Source organism: Rhincodon typus, chromosome 18, assembly GCF_021869965.1.
Source record: "Rhincodon typus isolate 14 chromosome 18, sRhiTyp1.1, whole genome shotgun sequence".
Lineage (NCBI taxonomy): Eukaryota > Metazoa > Chordata > Chondrichthyes > Orectolobiformes > Rhincodontidae > Rhincodon > Rhincodon typus.
Genome location: NC_063349.1, coordinates 24582753 through 24607095, shown reverse-complemented (window position 1 = coordinate 24607095; position 24343 = coordinate 24582753). Strand labels below are relative to the sequence as shown.

The 24343-nt window shown below is 40.2% G+C and overlaps 1 protein-coding gene across 3 annotated transcripts in view; it reads right to left on the bottom strand.

Moving 5' to 3' along the window:
• The window catches only part of slc13a4 (solute carrier family 13 member 4), a 101257-nt gene that overhangs the window by 5731 nt on the left and 71183 nt on the right, over positions 1–24343 (bottom strand). For 2 of the 3 annotated variants that reach the window (XM_048608050.1, XM_048608048.1), the window contains exons 4-14: positions 22423–22628; positions 21672–21720; positions 20035–20089; positions 14647–14813; positions 13979–14098; positions 11977–12078; positions 11768–11869; positions 9645–9751; positions 6847–7001; positions 5981–6142; positions 2295–2432 (exon numbers count right to left, since the gene is read on the bottom strand). In XM_048608050.1, coding sequence (XP_048464007.1) covers positions 2295–2432; positions 5981–6142; positions 6847–7001; positions 9645–9751; positions 11768–11869; positions 11977–12078; positions 13979–14098; positions 14647–14813; positions 20035–20089; positions 21672–21720; positions 22423–22628 — 1363 coding nt within the window. The remainder of the gene's footprint in view (positions 1–2294; positions 2433–5980; positions 6143–6846; positions 7002–9644; positions 9752–11767; positions 11870–11976; positions 12079–13978; positions 14099–14646; positions 14814–20034; positions 20090–21671; positions 21721–22422; positions 22629–24343) is intronic. The other variant, XM_048608049.1, reaches the window with a different exon arrangement.

Here is a 24343-nt window from a genome sequence, read left to right as displayed (position 1 = left end):
GGGACGTGGACATCCCAGGCTGGCCAGCATTTATTGTCCGCCCCTAGTTGCCCCTGACAAGGTGGTGGTGAGCTGCCTCGTTAAACTGGGGCAGTCCACATTGCTGTAGTTTGACCAACAATGCCCTTAAGGAGGGAATTCCAGGAATTTTGATCCACTGACAGAGAAGGAATGGCAATATATTTTCAAATCAGGATGGTGAGTGGCTTGGAGGGGAACTTGCAAGTGGTGGTGTTCCCACGTATCTACCGCCCTTATCCTTCTAGATGGATGTGGTTGTGGGTTTGGAAGGTGCTGTCTAAGGAACATTGGTGAATTTCTGCAGTGTATCTTGTTGATAGTACACACTGCTGCTACTAAGCATCAATGGTGGATGGAGTGGATGGTGTCAAGCTTTAAGTGTTGTTGGAGCTGCACCCACCAAGCCAAGTCGGGAGGATTCTATCACACTCCTGACTTGTGCCTTGTAGATGGTGTACAAGCTTCAGGGAATTAGGTGGTGAGTTACTTGCTGCAGTATGCCTACCCTCTGACTGGCTACAAGAGCAGTTCTGTTTTTGTGGCAACCCCAGTTGAGTTTCTGGTCAATGTATACCCCCAGGATGTTGATAGTGGGAGAGTCAGTGATGGTAATACCTTTAAATGTCGAGGTGTGGTGGTTAGATTGTCACTTATTGTAGATGGTCATTGCCAGACATTTGTGTGGCATGAATGTTATTTGCCACTTGTCAGCGCAAGGCTGGATAATGTCCAGATCTTGTTTCATTTGAACTTCATTATCTGAGGAGTTGCGAATGGTGCTGAACTTTGTGCCATCATTGACAAATATCCCCATTCCTGACATTATGATGGAGGAAATGTCATTGATGAAGCAGCTGAAGAAAATTGGGCCTCTGGCAACACCCAGAGGAACTCCTGTAGAGATATCCTGGAGCTGAGATGACTGACCTCCAGCAACTACAACCATCTTCCTGTGTGCCAAGTCCAATACAAACCAACAGACAGATTTTCCCCCCAACACCCATTGATTCCAGTTTTGCTAGGGCGCATTCATGCCTCACTCAGTCAAATGGAATCTTGATGTCAGGGACCATCACTCTCACATCACCTCTGGAATTCAGTTATTTTGTCCAGGCTTGAATCAAGGTTGCAATGAAGTCAGGAGCTGAATGGCCCTGGCAAAACTCAAACTGAGCATCATTGAACATTGTATTATTAAGAAAGTGCTGCTTTCCATCCGTTGCTGATGATTGAGATTAGCCTGGTGGGTCAGTACTTGACCAGGTTGGGTTTGTCCTGCTTTTTGCGTACAGAACGTACTTGGGCAATTTTCCATATTGCTGAGTAGATGGCAGTGTTGTGACTACTCTGGAACAACTTGGGTAAGGGTGCAGCAAGTTCTGGATCACCAGTCTTCAGTACTACTGTTGGAAAGCTGTCTTGCTGCTGAGACTAGAGAAATAAAGGTCATTTAATTAGCAGGCAGACAAGATAGGGCAGAGGTCATTCCCAGGAAATCTCTGCTGTCTGCCCATCATATACTACTCCAGTTTGTACTCCAAGCATGCAACATATTGCTGAGTTCATGCTCAATTGCATACATTGAGTTAAAAATGAGGGACGTGGATCTGACATGTGCAGCAATGCTCAATGTGTGTGAGTGAGATGAAGTACATGAATGTCAGACATATTCTTAATTGATGGAGATGATTGATGTTTGAGTGGTTTAAGTGTGAAAAACCCATTGATATATGCAGTATGATTGGGAGGCTACAGCATTTGAACATGCATTCACTGACCTTGATCACTTCCATGAGTTCACTGACCAGGTTGCAGCATTACATTCACATAGTCGGTGTTTGATTCCTGCTATTCACTATAGCAACTGTCTTCTCCAACCACTTCCAATCCCTTACAGATACATGACATCTCTTCTCCTTTTCACCTCCTCTGTCAGGACATCCCATGCAGTACCTGTAACTTTTGTTGCCCATTCTCTCTGATGTTGTGTCATTCTTTAATGGTTCACAGTTCAGTCACTTCCTGCATGATTTCCAGGTCCTACTATAAGCACAAAGCATTTCCTGTTCAAGAGGTGGAGGCTAGCTTTATACAGTGAAGAAAATCCATGATATGGGCCAGCTGTGAATGTGGGTAGTTAGTCAACAGCATGACCAACACGGACTGGATGCTGAAATTACTGGATAAAACCGGCCTCAGCAAATGGTCTAACCCCAATCAACATGTGCAGATCGATCACCCTCATGTCAAACTTAGCCCTCAACATTCCTTACCATGTCCTGAATCTGGCAGTGCCCATAGCTGAAGACAATGGCATTCGGTGGATTACCAACAGGCAGCATCACAGCAAAGGACACACACATTGTGGCTGGTATCAATGTGTACAAGGGATTAATCTGCAGAGTTTCAGACTAAAACAGAAAAAAACAGAGAGAAAATATTAACCATAATGTAACGTATCCTGAGCAATGAGTTCCTGTTTATGTGTAGAGTAATGTATACTTCACAAGGGATATGAACAACTGAGAAAATACCTTGTACAGACTGTGAGAAGCTCATAACAATGCAACGCTACCTCATTGACATGCAATTGTTGGGCCTTTGGGAATTGTATCCAAAAGTGGAAAACCAGGAAATCTCTCATGGAGTCAGAGACTTCTTCACTGTCAGGATTTCTGCAGTCATGAAGGGGTGAGGGAAAAGAGGAACTAAAACATGAGAAAAATGCAGGGGCCAAGTTCCAGAGAAGGAAGGCGTGTATTTTAAATAGACCAGCTTAGCACTCAGTTAACTATGTGGCCAGTTCCGATCTGTACTTGTGGGAGGGGCAGCGGTCCCAACACCATCCTGCAGCCACAAACACACCCTCCCCTCTCTCCCCAGAATGAAGATCATACTATTTGGGCGAGTCCCCTGAGGTGGCGGGGGTGAGCCAACAGATTTCCCAACTCTCACTACCCACCTTCAGAGCAAATATCCAGGCCCATAATTCTCTCCGATTCTGTTTCAGCAGGGCATCCTAGCCATGATAATTTATCAGGATTTTTGATACTCTGCACTGGTAAATTCCCTACTTTAACACTGATACTTAGGTATTCTTGCTGCTAAATCTAAAACCAGTTAAGGTTTACCTGTGTCTATAGGCCATTTAGACATATGTTGCAAAGTGCTTTTGACAGGCAAAAGCACCCTGAAAATTTGTAATTATACCCTGATAATATATTATCCACTTTTGAGAATGTTCCTATGCAACATCATATAGATATTTAGATGGCCATGTAAATTAACCACAATTACTTTTTTAAGTTGTTAATTTTTTTTAAGAGTCCTCACTGAGAATATAATGATTTCTACATTTTACAACAATCAAATGTTCACAAGCATGACACAACTGAATTTAAATGCAAGGTAAATCTCCCATGATACTACTCCTTCAGGCATTTCTAAGGCAGATACAGTATAGGCTGAATGCCAAATGAAACTTCTACAATGGCAAATTAAGACAAAAGGCTTCCACGTACTTACTGTACTGATAAAGAAAATATGCTTTGAAACAAACTGATTTATGATTTCACTATAGCCTGACACAGAGAAAATCTTCCTTCATTGTGCATGAACCCCAAATGCGAAAGGTTCCCGACTTAGCCTCCATTATCCATAACAGTCTCATAGTCTGACACAATTCGACTGAATGTTCAATGGTAATCACTGTTGAAATATAGCATTTTGTACACTTGAATTGAGGTGAGAGGAATGTGGCTGAACTTCCAAATCAAATTCAGGGATATAAGGTTTCAGATTTAAAAGGGCAATACTGGCATTGATTAGTTTACTTCGTTGCTTATCATTTTCCATTCAAGGACTTCCCAACACAAAGCATCATGGAACTTTGGAACTCACTCCTCATAGAGCTTTTGTTAATTAAAAAAAAAATCAAAACTGAGATCATTTTACAAATAGCTGTCATGAATTACAGAATCAAGTAGATTCATAGATTCATATAGCGCAGAAAAGGCCTTTCGGCCCATCAAGCCGACACTGACATAGCTACCACTAAAACTGCGCTAATCCCAATTTCCTGCACTTGTCCCAAATCCTTGAATGTTAGAACATTTGAAGTGTTCATCCAAATATCTTTTTTTGAAGGTTGTAAGTTTTCCAGTTTCCACTACCTTCTAAGACACTGCACTCCAGATTCCCACCACCCTCTGTGTGAAAACGTTTCTTCCCCAAATCCCCTCTGAATCTCTTGCCTCTTACCCTAAATCTATGCCCTCTCATGACTGACCTCTCAACGAAGGGGAACAACTGTTCTCTATTCAATTTCTCCATCCTAGGATACATCCTAGTGAACTTCCTCTGTATCCCCCCAACATCACATCTTTCCTGTAGTGAGGTGAACAGAATCATACACAGTACTCCAGTTGTGGCCTGACCAACACTCCAGAATTACTTCCTTACTGTTGTACTGTATGCTATGACTGATGAAAGCAAGTGTCCCATATGCCTTCTTAACTATTGTATTCACATACTCTGCTGACTTCAGGGATCTATGAATAATTACCCCAAAATCTTGCTGTTCCTCTAAGCTACCAAGTGTCCTGCCATTCATTAAATACTCCCTCATCTTGTTTCTTCTTCTAAAGTGCATCACCTCACAGTCACCAGGGTTAAATACTATCTGACAAACTCATTTATATTTTCCTGTAATCTAAAACTATCTTCTTCACTATTAGCCACTGTACTAGTCTTGATGTCGTCTGCAAATTTTCTTAACATTAACCCCGCATTTTCATCTATATCATTTATGTATATAACAAACAATAAGGGTCCCAGTATTGATCCTTGTGGTGCGCCAATGGTCATCAGCCTCCAGTCACTCAAACAGCCTTCTACCACTACCCTTTCATCCTATTACTAGGCCATTTTCTGATCTACCTCACCAAGTTTTCCTCAGTTCAATGTTTTTTAACTTTCTCAATCAGTCTCCATGTGGGACCTTGTCAAAAGTTTTGCTAAAATCCATATAAACTATGTCAACTGAACTTCCTTCATCCACACACTTGATCACATTTTCAAAAAGTTCTAACAAATTTGTTAGGCATGACCTCCCTCTGAGGAAGTCATGTTGACTATCCAAATTAACCCATACCTTTCCAAATGGGTAGTAATTTGCTCCTTCAGAATTTCCTCCAGTAGTTTCCCTACCACTGATGTGAGACTCACTAGTTTGTAATTTTCAGGTTTATCTCTACTACCCTTCTTAAAAGTCCTCAGGTACTTCCCCCCGTGAGCAGAGAGGAATTAAAAATTTGTGTCAGAGTCCCTGCAATTTCCTGCCTTGCCTCCCACACCAGCCTGGGGTGCAGTTCATCCGGGCCAGAGATTTCTCAGTTTTTAAGCCTGACAAAGCCTCCAATACTTCCCCCATTTTCTACATCAAACTGCAAGCTCCTTACAGTCCCCTTTCTTAAATCCCGTACCTAGATTCTCCTTTTCCAGATTGAAGACCGAACAGAAGTATCCATTCAACACCCTTCCAGTATCCTGCAGGTTCACACACCGGTTGGCCCCTTGGTCTCTAATGGGCCCTATTCTTTCCCTGGTTAACTGCTTCCCTTTAATATATTTATAAAATATCTTATGATTCTCCCTAATCCTGTTTGCAAGTCCTTTTTTATACCCCCTTTTTGCTCTTCTAATTGTTTAAGTTCCTTCCTGCACTCGTCTAGGACTGTAACTGAATTTCTCCCTTTAGGCTTGCTAAAAGTCAGATGGATGTAGATGAGCCATAATCCAACAGAACAACAGCATAGGTTCAAAGTGCCAATGACCTCCTCCAGTCTTTATGTCCAGAAAAGAGTGTAACTAGAGAAACCTTCACATAGTAAAAGCTGACAATTTTTCAACAGCATAAATGGTCCCTGCTTCTATCACTGTCAGGAACAAGGTTCCTTACCAATGTGGAAAGAATTGGTAGGAAAACTGTGATGGTAGCTGGATTACTTGCAAATTCAGTGACAACTGACACCAAAAGACAAGCAATCAATGTCACAGCCCATGCAGGGAGGTTACTCATTGGTTCCATCTGACGCCCAATCCAATCAGATAAGCCAGACACCTGGGGAGAGAAAGAGACAGATTCAATAAAGTGTGTACATGGGGCACTTGTGGTGTAGTGGTGGTATCTCTGCTATTGAGCCTAGACACTTGGGTTTAAGTTTCATCTGCTTCAGGAATGTGTGGTAGCATGCATAAATAGGTTGGTTAGAAAATTAAAATGTAAGAACACAGAGGGAAACTGCAGATTGTATTTAAAAATCCTTTGTTCAAGAAATGATAAAACACAATGATGGTATCAAACACCCGAGTAATATGTGTGCAATACAGTTGCTTGTAATTTTTACTGGGAGAGGGTTCTGATCTGAAAACTAATTTCCCCCACACATTCTTCTTCAGTTGAAATGACAAATCTACTGGAGGTTAAGAGGTCATTTCTCTAAATCCCTCGCTTTAGCCAGTAGAGTGTACTGTCAATCCATCAAGAGACAAACCCATTTTCTCTTCCTTCTGGGTAAGGACAGTCCATTTTTTTTCTAAATAGGGTAGTCAGTTATGTCTTTTAGTTTCATCAGTGTGAAGTGACCTACACAACTTTTGTATCACTTGAACATTTTCAATGATGTGAAGGAACTACTGTAATCAAGCAACTGTTAAGGGGTTCAGATCTTTCTAGAGAATGGTACCTGTCCGTAAACAAAAAGTCAAAGTTAATAACACACACAACACATGAATATTCTGAATCCAATCATTGACTAACTTTACCTTGCAGCCTGCAGCCAAGGCATAGCCCCCTCCCACAAGGATGACAATCTCCCATGGCATGTGCTTTTGAAAGTCTTTCCAGTTTATCAGTGGTGCCAGTGGGTTGGGGTCCTTTGAGATATTCAGATTCTTTGTGTCTTTCGCACTTTCCTCATCTGCACCAAAACAAAATGAAGGAGCTAAGGTGAATCACCCATTTGACATTCCAACTGAAGGTGGTTGCAAATGCTGATGAGCACTGATCCCCAATTACCAGATGCATTGACCTCAGTGGAAACTGCTGAGGAGGTTTGAACTTCCGATGGGTAATTCACAGTTGTCAGGACCTTCACAAAAGACTTTGACTCTGAGTTAGAATCAGACACTTCAGACAATACAAACCTTAATGGTATCCTGGAAATGTACAGCAGAAAAATCACTGTCTAACCCCTACAGACCTGGCCCCGAATCACTCGTACTAGACTCACTGACATCCCACCAACTCCAGCTCTCCCTCTTCCCCCTTTAACGCCGCTCTTTTATTCTGAAAAAGACTCAAAACCAAATCATTTAATTAAACCACTAAACAAATAACAATTAACAAGCACTGCTTACCAAGGGAGGGGCAGGCAGTCAGGAAGAACTCATCTTTTTTTTAATTAAACCACCAAATCATCCACATCCCTAATTAAATTAAGAACTCACCTTTCTTTTTCCAAATTAATTTTTTCCTCCAAATTACCTAATTAAAACAACTAAACTGTAACAATTAACAAGTTCTACCCACTGTGGCAGTGTAGAACCTATTTTTTTTTAAAACCACCATCTAATCACCTGTAGTAGAACTCATTTTTATTTTCTGTTCAGAAATGCCATTACACACCTCTAGGCATTTTTTGTACCATGACCAACTCATCTGTGTTATAAATTAAAACAACAATTATCAAGCCCTCCATGCCAGCGATGGTGTAAAATAACAAGGGTCAAAGGAGGGGAGGGAGAGAAGGAGGGGACTAAATTAAAAATGGAGTTAGAGGGGGAAATAGTGCTTTCCAAGCCCCAAGGTTTCCACCTCTCTTTAAAAGCATCAAGAGTGTTGTGGATGATCTGGAACACGGGGCTGACATGAACCAAAAGAGCAACAGAAAGCTTTTTAAATAACTAAACATGGAAGGCAATCGTCCACCACCAACTTACACATGATCCGCAACATCACAAAATAAACAGGTGGGCTGGGAATCCATGTGCCACAGCAATTTGGGATTACATGGGACTGATGCATACAGCACCCAGGTCATTCCATTCCACTGAGGATGCCGGCTGCCCAACAGTAAAACAAAATTCCAAGCTATGCCCAGGTGGGGGGATAAAGGCAAAAAAGAAGCAGCCCATACAGGAACCACCCCCCACCCTCCACCCCACGCCATGCAGAAGAATATAGGGAGCATTTCGGTGATGTGGTAGAACTCATCTTATTGGATATTTCTAATTAATCTATTCAGAGATAATATGTCACACCTCTGGAACAGGTGGGATTTGAACCTGGTTCTAAAGTACATACACCACCAATGTGCTAATAAAGTTCCACTAGGACGATACCAATTTGCCACAAGATCCCTGAAAACACATTTGTCTTTGTATTTCCTAGTCAATCTGTTCAGAGATGTTGTTATACATTTCTGGAGCAGCTGGGTTTTGAACCTGGGCCTCTTTGCTCAGAGGCAGAGGCACTACCATTGCACCACAAATAATAAGGCAATGTGTCTCACTTGCCTTCAGTCAATTCTGGAGCTGATCTTCCTCAGTGTTGGGATTACTGTAGCACAGTGGTAGTGTCCCAGGCGATATGATTCAAGTCCCACCTAGTCCAGAGGTGTGTCAATACATTTCTATATAGTTGGTTTGAAATATCTCCAAATTATCTCTCTGTCACAGCCTTAAAAGGACTTGCATATCTGACTCTGACACTGACTAATATTAAACACACCCACACCCTCAGTTTGCTCAGTTACCTGATTTTTTTTAAATCATTTGCTAGTTTTGTAAAATAACTGTGCCACTGTACACATAAATCATGGAAAAGCAGCGGGAAATGAGCAGTGATGGCTGAATCACCTGCTGATTTGCAATAAAACTCTGCTCAATGCTCGAACAAATAGGTTATAGAAGGATGTGTTCATTCCTGCAAGATATATTATCACTCCTTTGGGTAAAGCATTAACAACTCATAGCTGTTCATGCTGCCAGATTTAAGTGGCTGCTGCAAATAAGGTTTTCTCTAGACCAAAAGAGCCAAACAACAGATCTAATTTGCTGATGTGCCCACTCCCTGACTAATACTACTGTCTTCTAGTATCACTATTCTCAACTGGTGAAGAGCATCATCCTCACAAGCCTATGGCTCAAATTACATTCTTTAGCCTCTGAACACAAGATCTAGTAAGAATATCAGCTACCTTGCTGCAATGTCAACCTTTTTATCTTAAATGGAGGGACAGGCTAGAAAATGGTAAGAGGTTTTTGAGTGATGCTCCTCTTCCTATTATTGATAACAGCAAATGCTGAACTCCTCCACCTAATTATCAGAGAGACAGATTCAAGAACTGGGACTTAGGGTACTTAATGGCTCAATAATTACAAGCAACATTTGAGATTCAAAAGATCCTCCCCTTCAATCTTCAATCTGTGCTGAGTTATCTGATCTTAACGAGGATACAGATGATTATATTAATGATGGACCTTCATATCCTTAGACTATGAAGGAGAGAAAAATCTGTTTGGACGAAAAGAAGCCAGCTGCTCAGCCCATCATAACTCACCGCCATTCATTTTGCCATAACAGGGGAAAGATGGTTTCTTAGCAGGAATCAAGAAGAGAAGAAACCCCAGGAAGATGGAAACAGTGGCATCTGTCCTATAGCCTTTTCTGAAAGTCACAGAAATGAATAAATTATTAGGGGGCACCTAGTCACGAACATTTCACAGATTTCATGTAAATCATGGCCAGTCCAAAGAATGGCTTTCCCATAACCAATAAAATTTGATAAGCTATTAAGTTTTAACTTACTTAAGATAAGACACATGAAACGTTGGTGAAGAATCGGATTAGTTGAAGTGGGACTGGGATAAAATAAGAACATTAGAAGTAGAAGCAGGAATAGGACATTCAACCCCCCAGATCTGTTCTGCAATTGAATAAGATCACAGCCAATCTGACTGAGGCCATATCTCCAACTTTCCTACCTTACCCTATAATCCTTGCCTCCTTTGTAGATCAAACATCTGTCTAATACAGACTTGAATATATGGGTTATATTTAGCCACAGGGAGTCAGGTCATGTCTAAAAATAGTGGCTGGGGCTTTGTAGCATCGAGTGACAGGGTGTTCTGTTCAGTTCCGTTCCAGGGGTAGGGGGAAGTTCTGGTAAAATGTGAAGTTCACCTCCAGTACGAGTTAGAGCAGTTGGGTCCAATAGAATGGAATGGGGAAGGTGCATCTGGTGTGGACAAAGGGGTTAGCGTGGCAGTTGGCAGGGAGAGGGAAAGGGGTTCGGGGGTCAGGCACAGAGGCAGCGAAGTGGGGAGGTCAGGTCCCAGGGTGGGGGAGGGTGTAAATGGTCTGAGGAAGATGTATTTGGATGCAAACTAAATATAGGGTTTGCTTTTAGTTTCTCAGGAGTTAGGTTATGGATTTAATAACCTAACTTTCCCTGAATAACTATTTTAATTTGTTTCTCTGGAGCTCTCCAAATTCTTCGCTTCAAAAGAAACATTCACAAGTTACAATAGGGACATTTAAGGGATTTTTAGATAAGCACATGAATATGCAAGGAATGGAGGGATATGGACCAATGGCAGGCAAAAGGGATTAGTTTCATTTGGCGTCATGTTTGGCACAACATCATGGGCTGAAGGGCCCGTTCCTGTGCTGTACAGTTCTATGCTCTATGTTCTATGTTTCAGACAAAGCAGAATTGGCCAACAGAATCTTCAATTTCCATGCAGTTCCTTCAGAGTCTGTTACAGTGGGATTCCTCAGGGTCTTCATGAGTAACTTCCACCTACACTAGAATAACAACAGTTTCATCAATGGAAAATCCAGGCCATAATTTAGATTTTCTACTCTTCCTATCAAGATTTCAACCTCACATTTCGCACTTTATACTCCATGTGCCATTTCCTTGACACATTCACTTACTCTATCTATATCCCTTTGCAGACTTTCTGAATCCTGTCCTGTCCTACCTATCTATGTGCTGTTAGCATATTTGGCTACAACATAATTGGTCCCTCCATCAAAGCCATTGAAATAAATTGTAAGTAGTTGAGGCTCTATCACTGATACCTGTGGCATCCTATTTGTTACAGTTTGCCAACCTGGAAGTAATCCATTGATCTTCAATCTCTGTTTTCTGCTAGTTAGCCACTTCACTCTGTGCTACCATTTAACCATTAACACCACAAGTCTTAATCGTATGGAAATCTTTTATGTGGCTTTTAACTAACTATCTTTTGAAAATGCAAATACACTACATCTGTCAGTTCCCCTCAAGCCACGTTGTTCATTCCATTCTCAAAGAACTCTCATAAAATTGCCAAACATGATGGATCAGTATTCCAGTGGGATTTGGAAGTGGATTAGTGTTCCAGTGCTATTGGAAGGAGGGTCAATGTTACAAATGGATTGGGAAGTCGATGAGTGTTTCAGTGGGGTAGGGATTTGGGTCAGTGTTCCAGTGGGATTAGGAGGTGGATCAGTATTCCAGTGGGATTGGGAGGTGGGTCAGTGTCCTAGTGGGATTGGTAGGTGGGTAAGTGTTCCAGTGGGATTGGGAAATGGGTCAGTGTTTCAGTGGGATTTGGAGATGGGTCATTGTGTTGATAATGAAGTGCAGGCCCGTGGATAACAGGGTAACTGGGTATTATGGAATTTTAGATTTACCTCTCAAAGAGTGATGTCCATCCAGGGACAAATCCTGGCTCCCGGGTAAACCATAATAATGTCATCAACACAAAAAAAATTCCAGTCACCATTTCTGGATAGCTGAGATATCAAAAAAGTAAAAGAGAATTATATTCAGTTCACTGGTATGAAATTTGTTTATGAAATAGCCTCTATCTTTCCTAACAGAAACAAATTGCATTGTATACCTGAATGGCCCCAATTTTTCATATTCTTCTTGAATTCTCCTTTCAGACATTTCCTCGCGTTTTGTCTTCCTCTTCTTGCTAAGAGAACACGTTTCCTTAAAACTGTAATGAAAAATTATACAAGTGATGTCATAAGACAATGTATTCATCCAAGATAACACAGTGTGGAGCTAGAGGAAAACAGCAGGCCAGCATCAGAAGAGCAGGAAAGATGACCCAAGGGTCCTGACCCGAAATGTCAACTTTCCTGCTCCTCTAATGCTGCCTGGCCCGTTCTGCTCCTCCAGCTCTTCACTGTGTTACCTCTGACTCCAGCATCGGCAGTTCTTACTATCTCTGAATGTATTCAACCGCTTTGTTTTGACTGGTTGAGTTCCATTGCCAATTTATGTAGAGCCTTTTTGTGTAGAATAAGGAAGCTAGTGGCGTTACAAAATTACATTGAAACAGTTATTCATGAGTTAGAATTTGTCCGGAGACCTTGAGTAATTTTAAAAAGTAGACAAATGAATGGAATCAAAATTATCTCCTTGGATTGTATGCTATAGCCCAAGTTTTCCAAGTAAGCATTCGCAATGATGAATCTTCTCAAGAGCAGATGCCTATCCAAGGAATTGGCTGTTTTTCAATTGGCAGAAGATTATAGGCAAACTCTGTAATGTTTGATATATGATGATACAGGGCAATCTTCCTCATTGCTAAGGCATAATAGGAAAATTAAATACTAAACCTATTATATTTAACATATTTGTAATTCACACCATATCTAAGATGGCTAGCTGAGATAACAAAACTCATTTTGCTGAATTTCATTTAATGATGACTCTCTCATATTATGACCTTGCTTCTGAAATAAAATATATCTTCTCTTCTTCTGTCAATTGCAGATAAGAGATTGTTTTATAGTAATTATGTTATTTTTGTGATACTGTCTCATTTGTCTTCGGTATAAATAAGTTCACTTGAAACATGTTTGATTCTGCAAAGTGCGATGTAGCTTTCTGAGTTTGCATTTCTAGGGATTAACCCAGCAGGAATTCAAATCAATAAATTGGCCTCATCCTACCCACTATTTTTGAGTTATTACGAAAAGTTGGCTGTGCACACAGTGATTTTCAATGCATGCCCCAAGCAGGCAAGAAACCCCAGCAGGAGAGGAGACTTTTAAAATACATCCTTCCAGTGTTGAACTCCTCCCAATTCAGAGAAAAACAATCTCACACTCTCACAAATTTTGATATGTGCGTCTGGTGAAAATCATAAATTTGTACATTTGGGTTGATTTCTGACTTGCATTGGCAGGTTAGTGATGGAATGTGAGGACTGCCCACAAACATGAATGCTATTATGCATTTGCAATGCCATGTAATAATACTAATACTCATAGGTTTAGCACTGCTGATGTTGGAAGAATATTCATGCAAAGCGTCGGAGGAATGGCAGCACTGACTTGAGGGTTATCGTTGGCATTGCCAGTATCAGATTTATCTGGATACATAGAATGGAACTTGAGAAGTCCTATAGTCTGCTCCAAAACACTTCTTGCAGGAGCCATTGTCCCATCCTGTGGTCATTAGTTAAGACTGCAGGGGAACAACCAGCCACTAATTATCAATTATTGCATGATGAAAGTATCAATGCACATCCTTGGTAATATGGCATTGAAATGCAGGATAGGATGTTTGACATTGCATTGTGAGCCTTTTAAATTCATAAACCTGAGTGGATTAGGAACAGGGGTGTTTTAAGTACTATTTGTGATCTGTGATTTGCTCCTTGCACCAATGGGAACATAAAAGTCCAGAGAACTAAATAGCTCTTCTTTCTGTCTGGGGAGGATACGACTTTTTTGTCCTTTCTAAATAGAACATCAGTGAACTTCTTGAAACAATGGTGAGCAGCTGGCTGTGCTCAAGAACTCAGGAAATCAACTCCAACATGAAGAGTTGCCTAGTGCTAATGCAAGAGGCCACTGCTTTGGTTTTTCAGCTTCTTTACTTACTTGCATCCCAGGAAAAGCCAATGCATCCAGATCCATGTCAATACCAACATGATGATGGCAATGGGAAAACTAAATACGAACCATGTTCCAAAGTTGATAGATCGTGATTCTGGGTAGCGACTGTTAGATAAAACCAAGCAGATATCAGGTAAGAGTAAGAGGTTGGCACTAAATGATAACAGGCAGATCAGCACTAATCTCACCACCAACCTAAGCATAGCAAGGCACTGAGTGCACTTACAACAATCAAGTTATTCCACCTGACTTTCCTTCTTATTCCTACCCTCCTAACATTTATCCTGAGGCTCCTGGCATTTGACTCTTTCACCACAGGGAGTAATTTGCCTGGATCATTTTTTTGGCATATGAACATACAAACATATAAATTAGGATGAGGAATAGACTCAGCTTTTTGAGCCTGCTCAGTCTTTCATTTATTGTTATGAAAACATCATTGGATTACATAAACATCACTTGCCCAAATGAGACATGTACAACAACTTCAACCTGTATTTATAACTTATGCTATTGATAGTTGGAGTCTTCATTATTTTTCGCACCTTAAGCAAAATAGCATCCTTTTAATTAGCTCTGGAGGAACAGTTTATTCTTGTACCAATCTGACATATTGAGAAGCAGATCCACAGCTTAAGAAAAGATGACCTTACTTGTTGAATTGTTCAGCAAAGATGAGGTTGGTTGAGGTTCCAGTGATGGTCATGAGGCCTCCAATTGTGGCAGCATAAGTGATGCTCAGTGACAAACACTTGCAGATCATGTGGTCATGCTTGGTTTTGTATTTACTGCTGTATTCCTTAATGGGATTAATCTGGTTCTGTAGAAAATCGAGGAAAAACAACATGAAAATATCTGTGAAACTTTAAACTAACCAATCACCCACATGAATATCCTGCCCATCACAATTTAGTATTCACCAAACAAACCAATTATTAACAGTGCAATTAGTCAAACAAAAGTTAACATCTTCATTTGAGGGAATGAAATCTCTGCAGTTTTCTTTCCCTCTCTTTGGTACAGCTGGTCCATCTGGCTTCTGTGCTCACCCTGAAAGGTTAGGTTGGCTAATCTGCTTCAGGGTATCTGCCAAAGTCAATGGGAGACACTCAACATAAGGCAGGTGATCATTTTAATATATTCTTCCCAATTTTCTCCCTTTGTCTCTTAAAAATGCTGTTAACTTTCTTGTATTCAGTTCTGAAGGTGATGGGAGTCTACAGCACATTTTTCTAAGTAGCCAGTATCCATAACAAACACAGAAATTGCTGGAGAAGCTCAGCAGGTCTGGCAGCATCTGTGAAAGAGAAATCAGAGTAAACATTTCGGGTCCGGTGACACTTCTTCCTCTGTTCTGAAGAAGGGTGACCAGACCTGAAACATTAACAGATGCTGCCAAGCTGCTGAGCTTTTTCAGCAATTTCTGTGCTTGTTTCTGATTTACAGCATCCACAGTTCTTCTGGTTTTTATTTAGCCATTATCCATGTATGCCTGCAAACTGCTCCACTTATGCATGCGATCACCTACTCCTTATCCAATAGGTATAGAGTATTTCACTGGAGGTCATTGGATGCTACTATGTGATGATAATGGGAAGCCTGGATAATGTTCTTCTTCCTGACACAGCACAGTTGATCAATTGTAATATTGTGCCTGCTACTTTGGCTGAGATCAGTTTCAGATTTTGGTAGTAATACACTAAGGGCTATGCACTTAATCCCACACTAGCAATGGAGCAAGGGAATGAAAAGCAAAGAACTGTGCCATTCAATATGTTGGTTATAATCAACACATTTGTGTGTGTGTGATAAAATGATTGCCATTGACTCAGTAGAAAAGCACAAAACAGTGTGATCCAAACAGATCAGAAAGGTTTCCTGTTCACTCCTGCTTGTTGCTGGTTTAGGTAATGTCAGATGGGCAGTGGAAGGCTACGGATGTCACAGGGCATTGAGAAATAATCCACCCAGTCACCATTTTTGAAGTACAAGGTTGAACGAACATAAATTTTGTGGTGAGGAAAGATTAAACTTGCTCACAAAATCTCCACAGTCCAAAAATATCCAGATGAAACTCAAGGCTGAATTTTCCTCCAATCCTTATTCACTAACTGAAATTTAGTGAGACAGGAATTCTGATTAATTGCAATGCTAATCCTGATCCATTTCCTCAAAAGATTAAATCTTGAGTCAGCACCCTTTAAACAAAATAGTTAACTAGAGACAAAACTCAAGCAAACCTATTCTGATGACAATGGTTCCTTTAAAGCTGTACTTTAACCTTGATCATCTGATACTATAAACTAAGTGCATTTGCTTCACACATGGCTGTTTTGTAAGCCTGAGTAAAACCTTGTTTCACTGATATTTAAGTATATGCATCATTTCCTTCTCAGTCTACCGTTTCTGGCATAAATCCTGACAAGGCAAAAACGAAAGCGTACGCTGGCACTTTTTCCACACTGTTTCCCTGCAGATCACAATCGGAGAACTGTGCCTTATGTTATTGTACTGGATCAGGAAGTTGGTGCAATTGACATCATCATTCTGTGTCCTCATTGCACTGGGACTGGAAGTCGGGCATTTGCTGTTGCTGTGTCTCTCGCTGCCAGGTTCACAACCTTGTCCTCTGTTCCCCTTACCATCATGTTCCTGACTCCTCTTACCATCACATCTCTTCTTCCCTCATCACACCTTTCTGGTCTCCCTTGCTACACTATTCTCCAATCCCCTTGCCATCCTATTCTCTGCTCCCCTTTCTGTTTACTTGTTGTTTTGTTTGCCACCCCTTGTTGGTCTTGGTGTGTAAATGATACAAGTTACATCTCAGCTGTTGCAACTAAATTTTGTAATTCCTATACTTTCAGCACAAACTATAGGTTTACACTTTTTAAAGACTAGTGAGTATGAGTGGATTGGGTTTGCCTCAATTTGTTTATTGATGCAGTTTTCTAGAGTGAACATGTCACAATGTTCTCCCACATCTTGTTTTTGCAAGTTTCTGGTGGTAAGTAGTGACGTCACAGACACTGGAACTATATGTGCGTTGAGTGCCAACCCTGCTGTTGCATTGGCAGCAAATGCAGCTTTGGCCAGTAGCACTGTCCATTTCAAAATATATCTGAATCTTTCAATCAGACTAAAGCAACAAAATGACACATTCTCAGCCAGTGTTAAAATAAAGTATGGGCAATAATAACTATCATCAGACAATGTGTATCATACGTGGAAACTGTGTCACAATGTCTGCATATCAGTTCCTCCTTCTATGCCTCTCTATTCCAAATTCAACCAGGTTCGCATTCTATTCTTGTGTCTTCTAGCTACATTGACTTGTAAAGCATTGAACAATAAATCTTATATACCATCATAAAATGTAGGCTGCAGTGAGCTAAATCTGGTGCAGGATTGACCCAATTCAACCCCATTCACTCAGCAATTTTAAAACTGCCGTTGACAAGTTTCTCTTCTTCCATCATCCTTCTTCACAGGTTCAGTTGGATCACAGCTTCAGTGGATGTTTACTCAATAAACAGTATCAGTTGTTAGGGGTAGATGTTGAACAAATATTATATCAAACCAAGGCCTCGACCTTTTGGATCTATTGAAGTGTTTGAGTCTGAATAATTGGGAGTTTTAAGATTATACGGTTGATGGGGTCACCAGGTCATACAAACAGCTGATAAAAAAAATCAATAGCTTTCTAGTTTGTTTATTTGTGACCATTTTCACCGGTTCAAAAAGCAAGAAATGTTATGTATTGGAGGTGCAAGGCTCCACTTATAGCTTCTCCAACAAACTAATCCTGTGACCCTTCTCTGCGCCGTGTCCAAGACTGAAGATGTTTTCCTCTCTGGGGGCTAATGGCTGATGAATATACTATTGAGGGTGTGGGTTAAGCACAATAGGCAGTTAAAAAATGATGAGCTCAGGATATTGACCTGAACTTTAATCTTACAGACCTACTCGCAGAATAATTTACAGCAGATCGGGGCTGAATTTAACGCTGAATGAGCTTTGCTGTGGCTCTTTAACTCTGAAATGGCTTTGACATACTGTTTCCATGTTTCTGAAGCAATAATGGCGCAGATATAATGATGACCCATACATGAACCCATCATGCAATGACAATGTCAATAGTTGATTTCTACTTAAAGGGTCCGGGATAGGGGTCAGTTTGGTTACATTCTGCATAGGTTCCAGAGACTTCAGAATGGAAACATAACCTGGCAAGGGTACCCACTCGTTTTCGGCCTCTTCCCTGAAAGCCCGGCTGGAGGGGGTGAGAATGCACAATGAATATTTATTTCCCCTTGACAGGAGAGACCAGTCTCTCAATCTAAACAGGTAAGGATAGAAGTGGTTCAGGAAGTAATCAGCAGGAGTGTGGATCCCTCCAACATGCAGACAGCACCTCAAAAGGATCTAAATCTTCAGAGGGGCAGGAAAGATGAGTGGCATACTGCTTGTGTCAATCCACAAACTCTGACTTCATCAGTGTTTTGCTACACAGTTCTGCTCAGGTCAACACACCATACAGTTCCACTCATTCCTCTCTCTCTAAGAACGTCCTCATATCCTTATTTGAACAGCCAGCACTGTCACAAATCCTTGTCCTATTGCCAGATCATACACAACCCTTAACATCTTTCCAGCTTGTCAATACTTTAGAACAATAAGTCTCCCTATGTTTGCTGACACTGCTGAGATTCACCAAGCTTGGTCAAGTTGTCACCAGCTTTCAAAGCCAGGATGCTGCTTTAAAATTGACATCATTGGCTGTTTACATTTCTAAATTAGAACCCTACACCACCGCCAGGATTTCTCACATTTTTCCAAGTGTGGGTCAGTTAAATCAGAAGCGAGCAGGATCATGTATTTTTCTTAAACGCTAGTATTTTGGGGGACTTAATGCCTCCGTCTGCACCAAAATCTGAAGCCACCACCCCCTACCCCGCTCCTTATCAGTTAAAACTGGCCTAGAATTCTGTTTGCTTTATTTACTGCTCTGCAGTGTCAAAGTTTTCAACATGCTGATTATATTCGACTTATTTTAGCCAATTCCATACAACTCATTGAATATGTTTCCCATATTTATCTTCCAATGTAAAATATATGGTAAAGATATTTGTAGTCCTATAGTTCCTTAGCTGCTTCATTATATTCAATTCCTCTCCATCTAGTTTGACTTTGTCTACAAATCAGGCCAATACATATTCAAACTTCACTGTGAGTGAGGGCCTTTTTCATTGTGACATCTCCCTAGTTCATTATCACATCTGTAACTAATTGTGATGTTCCCTCATTTTCAGACAATTACTTGAACATCACTATGTTTTACTTAGTATGATCACTACCTTATGCTTGTCATTATCTGATCATTACCACAGAGTTTCTTTTTTATTCTTTCGTGGGATGTTGTCATCAGAAGTAAAGCCATCGTTTGTTGAGCATCCTGAATTCTCCTTTAACTGAGCGGCTTCCTGAGACTTCTCAGAGGTCAGCTAAATATTAACCCTATTGCTGTGAGTCTGGAATCACATACAAATTAGACCAGTTAAGGAACGCTGATAATCTTCATTGGAGGATGCTAGTGAACCAGTTGGGTTTTTACAACAATCGACAAAAGTTTCATGGCATCGATACTGAGACCAGCTTTAAATCCCATCATTAGCTAATGGTAGTAACATCAGTTGGGATCATGACAGTTTGTATAAGAAAACTTGTAACAAAATTTCATGAGTGCATATAAATATCTAATTGCCTTATATCTGATTCACTTTGCCCTTTAAAACAGTACAGGGTACATCAAGCCACTACTGGCCACAGAAATGTTTAAGTGAGAGCCATAGCATGGGGAACACACAACAGAAATTATCTGCTAATCCAGTCCCACCATCACATGTAATGAAACAGCCATAAAACATCATTATCAGACTTCTGCAAGAAAACAGCAGGGCCATAAAACAGGAAGAAACAGAATCCAGCCGGCAACCAAACAAGATCTGTGATAATGTTATAAATCAGATAATGTTACAAACCTGCCCCTCTGGTTCAGTCAGCATTTTCTGGTCAAGTTGGTTCTTCTTTGCTGCACTAGGAAAATAAAATAAAGCTTAAATAATTCCAGCAAACCATTTCTGTTTCCTTCAGATTCACGTGGGCTGAAGGACACTCAATATCCAGCTCAAAAGAACATCTAATCATGATTCATGACTTCTGACGAATGAGACAATGGAGATCTCATTCAGCTCTACTTTGCTGATCATAACTGCAAATAAAGAATTGCTTTGAGTTACAGGTAATTCAGTCAATAATTCTTCCAATATATTGCACATTTTCTGACTGAGCATGAATGCACAGAAGAAATCATTTTGCCTGTTCCACAACTGATTTGCTTGAGAAAATTGGATTAGTCATACAGTATATATGCCTAGGGCACTTGTTTAGATTGGAAGGGTGTGAATTGCACAGAGCTGATACATATTAATTTCAAAGATAACATGAATATATGAACAGGAATAGGACATGTCACTTCACGATTCAACTCCCAGCTGAGGGATACTAATGTGAATCATATTTCTTGTGACTGAGTCAATTCTACATCTCATGCTTTCAGGTCTTCATTTCATATCAATACTAGTCAATGTAAACAGTTTCTTGGTACCACCACTGAACTATGATCTTTGTTCCATGTGTGTATAGATATGGGTACCCTAGAAATATTTGGGATTTGGTGGTGGAGATTATATTCAGTCAGGGGGTAATGGGACAAGGGGTACTCTGCACCCAGTATTAGCCAATCAAGCAATGGTTAGGAAAGAAAAGCATATGCCATGTAATATATCAAACACTTCAAATTTCTTGTGTACAGTTAGTAAAGCCTGTGTATGTGCCTGTATTCTACTGCATCATTCCTCATGTTTATATACTCCACTTTATCCCTCTGTATTCCCATAAACCATAACTTATCCCTCTAGCCATTTACACCTCATGAATATCACTTATAACTCCAGATACTCCAGTAGGTTTCCCCACAATCCATAAAATCCAGTCTGTCTTTCCGAAATGACCCGTGACACCTGCTACCATGAAGACACCTGAAGGTTTTTGATTATTGCCAAAAGTGTGATTCTTTTTCTTTTGGATGATCTAAATGAGAATGCAAATCAAGAGTACTACCCTGCTTAACTCAGAAGATTGATCCTTTGTGACAAGGTTTATCACTGGTTTACCGTTGAGATATCTCACAGAATGTTGAGATGTGGATAGTCTGAGGATTTTTCAAAGCAATTCTTTATTGACATTATACTATGTACATTCTATCTACAAACCAGGTCTATGTTGTTGCTTCTGTCTTCAGAATCTGTTGATATGATCAGAACATCCTCAAGAGTTAACCTTTCATTTTAAACTGGGAAGTGAGCAGCACCATTTATTAATGGATTTATACTGAGTACTCACAGATTCCAGGATTAATTTTATTTTCTCCAAGAACGAATTCATAGTATTGCCAATTCTAGATATTTAATAACTTAATTTAAATTAATAGTCAAATCAACTGAACAAATAAATGGAAACGGTCAAGAGAAGCCGTTCTAAGCCAGCTCACTTTACCTGCACCATTCCTGGAGTCTATTCTATATTTTTTGGATTGCATGCAAATAATAAATCTTACTTTTCTTTAAGATAGATTAGTTCCAGCTGTTTCTTCTCATTCTCATCTTCTGGAAGCAATAAGAGACAGATAATGAAACTCTCACATAATAAAGCAATCTTCTTTGACAAAAATAAAAGGCTGATTCAACAACTTTGAGTTAAAGGTACTGTGCATGGTAGCACTAAACCAGGTCAAATTTGATTCCTGGTCTGTATTTATGTAAGCCGAGATTATAGCTGAGCTGCTGCCAATAACATCAATACACCTGAAAGAAAAGGGAACAAGTCAGCCAAGTTATCCCCGCCTGATCACGATTCACTCACCCCAGGTAGCAAACTTCTGAGTTGATAGATGTAAATTCGATTTGGTCAAAGTCAAAATGCTCAAAGACACTCAACTATATGATCAATATCCATGAAGAATTATTGCACGGAAGGTTCACTTTGAGCTCTATCCCAAGTGCTTTCAAGAAAGGAAGGAGGAAAATGGGGTTGAAATTAACTTGCCCAAATTGACCTTAATGTGATAGTTATGGCCATATTAATAATAACAATTAGCCTATAACCAGGGCATCCTACTGGATTGCCAAAGTATTTTTGTGTTTCAAATAGGTATGTGCAATGTAAATAATTTAATCCCCTCCACCAAAAAGTAAGGAGGAGAAAATATAGAAGGAAACAAGATTTTGTTGGGAGACAGAACATTCATTGAACATGTGATCAATGTGAGTTATTATCAATTAAGCTCATAATAGATAATTAATACACACCACATTTATGGGAGTCAGAACTAGTGTAGGCATCTTCTATGCTGTCAGTGTCTGTGATTACAGTTAATTCGACATCAGATTCCAGGCTGGTGTTGATGAGCTGTTGCAGCACAGCTTCTGCAATCGGCATGACCATAGCAGTGGTAGAGGTGTTACTGAGCCACATGGACAAGAATACAGTACAGCACATGAAGCCAAGCACCAACCTGTGAATAACAGAGGAAGTAAATACCTTGCAAGTAAACTTAGAACTTGCCAAATAGGAGGGGAGAGAAACTAATGATTTAAGGCTGATGTTATGTTTTTGCTAAAGAAATTGTTTAATAACAAACCACCTCAGACTGGCATCCAAACATGAAGTCACAGTAGCCAATACACTAATGGCGCCACACCTATTGTGGATTTGCGATTGAGGAAGATCAATGGCTCTGAGGGATTAGAACTATGTCCCAGATTGGAAGAACTTAGTCTTCAGTACGTTTGAGGTGGACAGACCTGAAAAGCCTGCCTTGACAGAAACCAGGAATGTGGAAATGTCACGGTTATGCCATTTTGATCCAGGATAGACCTAACAGACGAGGAGCTGTGCTGTTTTAAATCTCAAAGGAGCATTTAGCCTTCTGTGTAATTAAATAATTCCAGGAATGATTAGCTTTTCCCTTAGACATTTTGAAAGGCTTATAATGCATAAGTATATTTGGTGGATGTATATTTTCATTCTAACTCGGTATTTTCACATCGTCAGACTTATAATTAGGGCAGCATCGGTGTATCAGTGTTTTTTAATTTGTCTTGTCTCCATGTCAACATTGTTTTGTCTTGAACCCAAGCATTGAATTACACATTGAGATGCCAATTGTGTATCTCTATATTATGGCTATCTGCACATACATTGTCCCTGAGACTGTTTGCTCCCATCTCTAAGTAAGGCTTTCCCACTCCTGATATACTGTAACATTCCTTTCTTTACATCTGTATGTTGCAGGTGATCAAACACATCTCACTAGTGTAATGTCTAAGACGTCTCTATCTCACCTCATGCTTATTATAGCCTACTGTCTTCTTTCCTATTGATATTAGAGCCATGTCATCAGTCACATCTTCACATTTTACATGAATCTCATTATATTGCAAATTCCCACGTCCCACTGCCCCAAGAGTTTCTCTCTACTTGGTCCTTAGTCCAGTAGTTTACTTTTACTTGCTTATCAGTCTCTGTTAACATTAGCATCATCATTGTTACCATCTTCACTATTATCATCAACAACAAATCCCAACACCCAACCCCCAACACCTCAAAGTCCATATCTCAAAGGAGACCCAATTTGAATTATTTCCGTTCACTTCAGTTCAACACTTGGGTGATGGTGTTGTACCCCGTACCTGGAATTGTTGTGACACCATGTACATCTGATAAAATATAAGATGGCTGCCTACATTCTATAATGCTTGGTCTTTCTTCTCAGTCCGACTATGATCAAAACTTTCCTGTTCCTCCTGAGTATCCCTTCAGAAGTTCTGACAATATAAGATTTTGGTTAATCTGTTTTTCTGACTATGACTGCTGATTTCCTATCCTCAAACAAGACCTCCTGTTCTGATTTTAAGGTTGACAAAGTCTTTGCTCCAAGTCATGAGTTGTAAAACCTCTGCTGCTTTGTGTTGTATACTATTTCTCTTGCTATTTGATCCTATCATGGTTTTGAGAGCCTTTATTTGGCCTGAGGTTGTATTCTAAGACTGGTCCATTCATTTTAACTTCCTTCCCACTAACAATTCCATTGGAAGTATCCATTGTTCAATTGTTTCAGAGATAGTGGGAACTGCCAATGCTGGAGAATCTGAGATAACAAGGTGTAGAGCTGGATGAACACAGCAGGCCAAGCAGCATCAGAGGAGCAGGAAAGCTGATGTTTCGGAT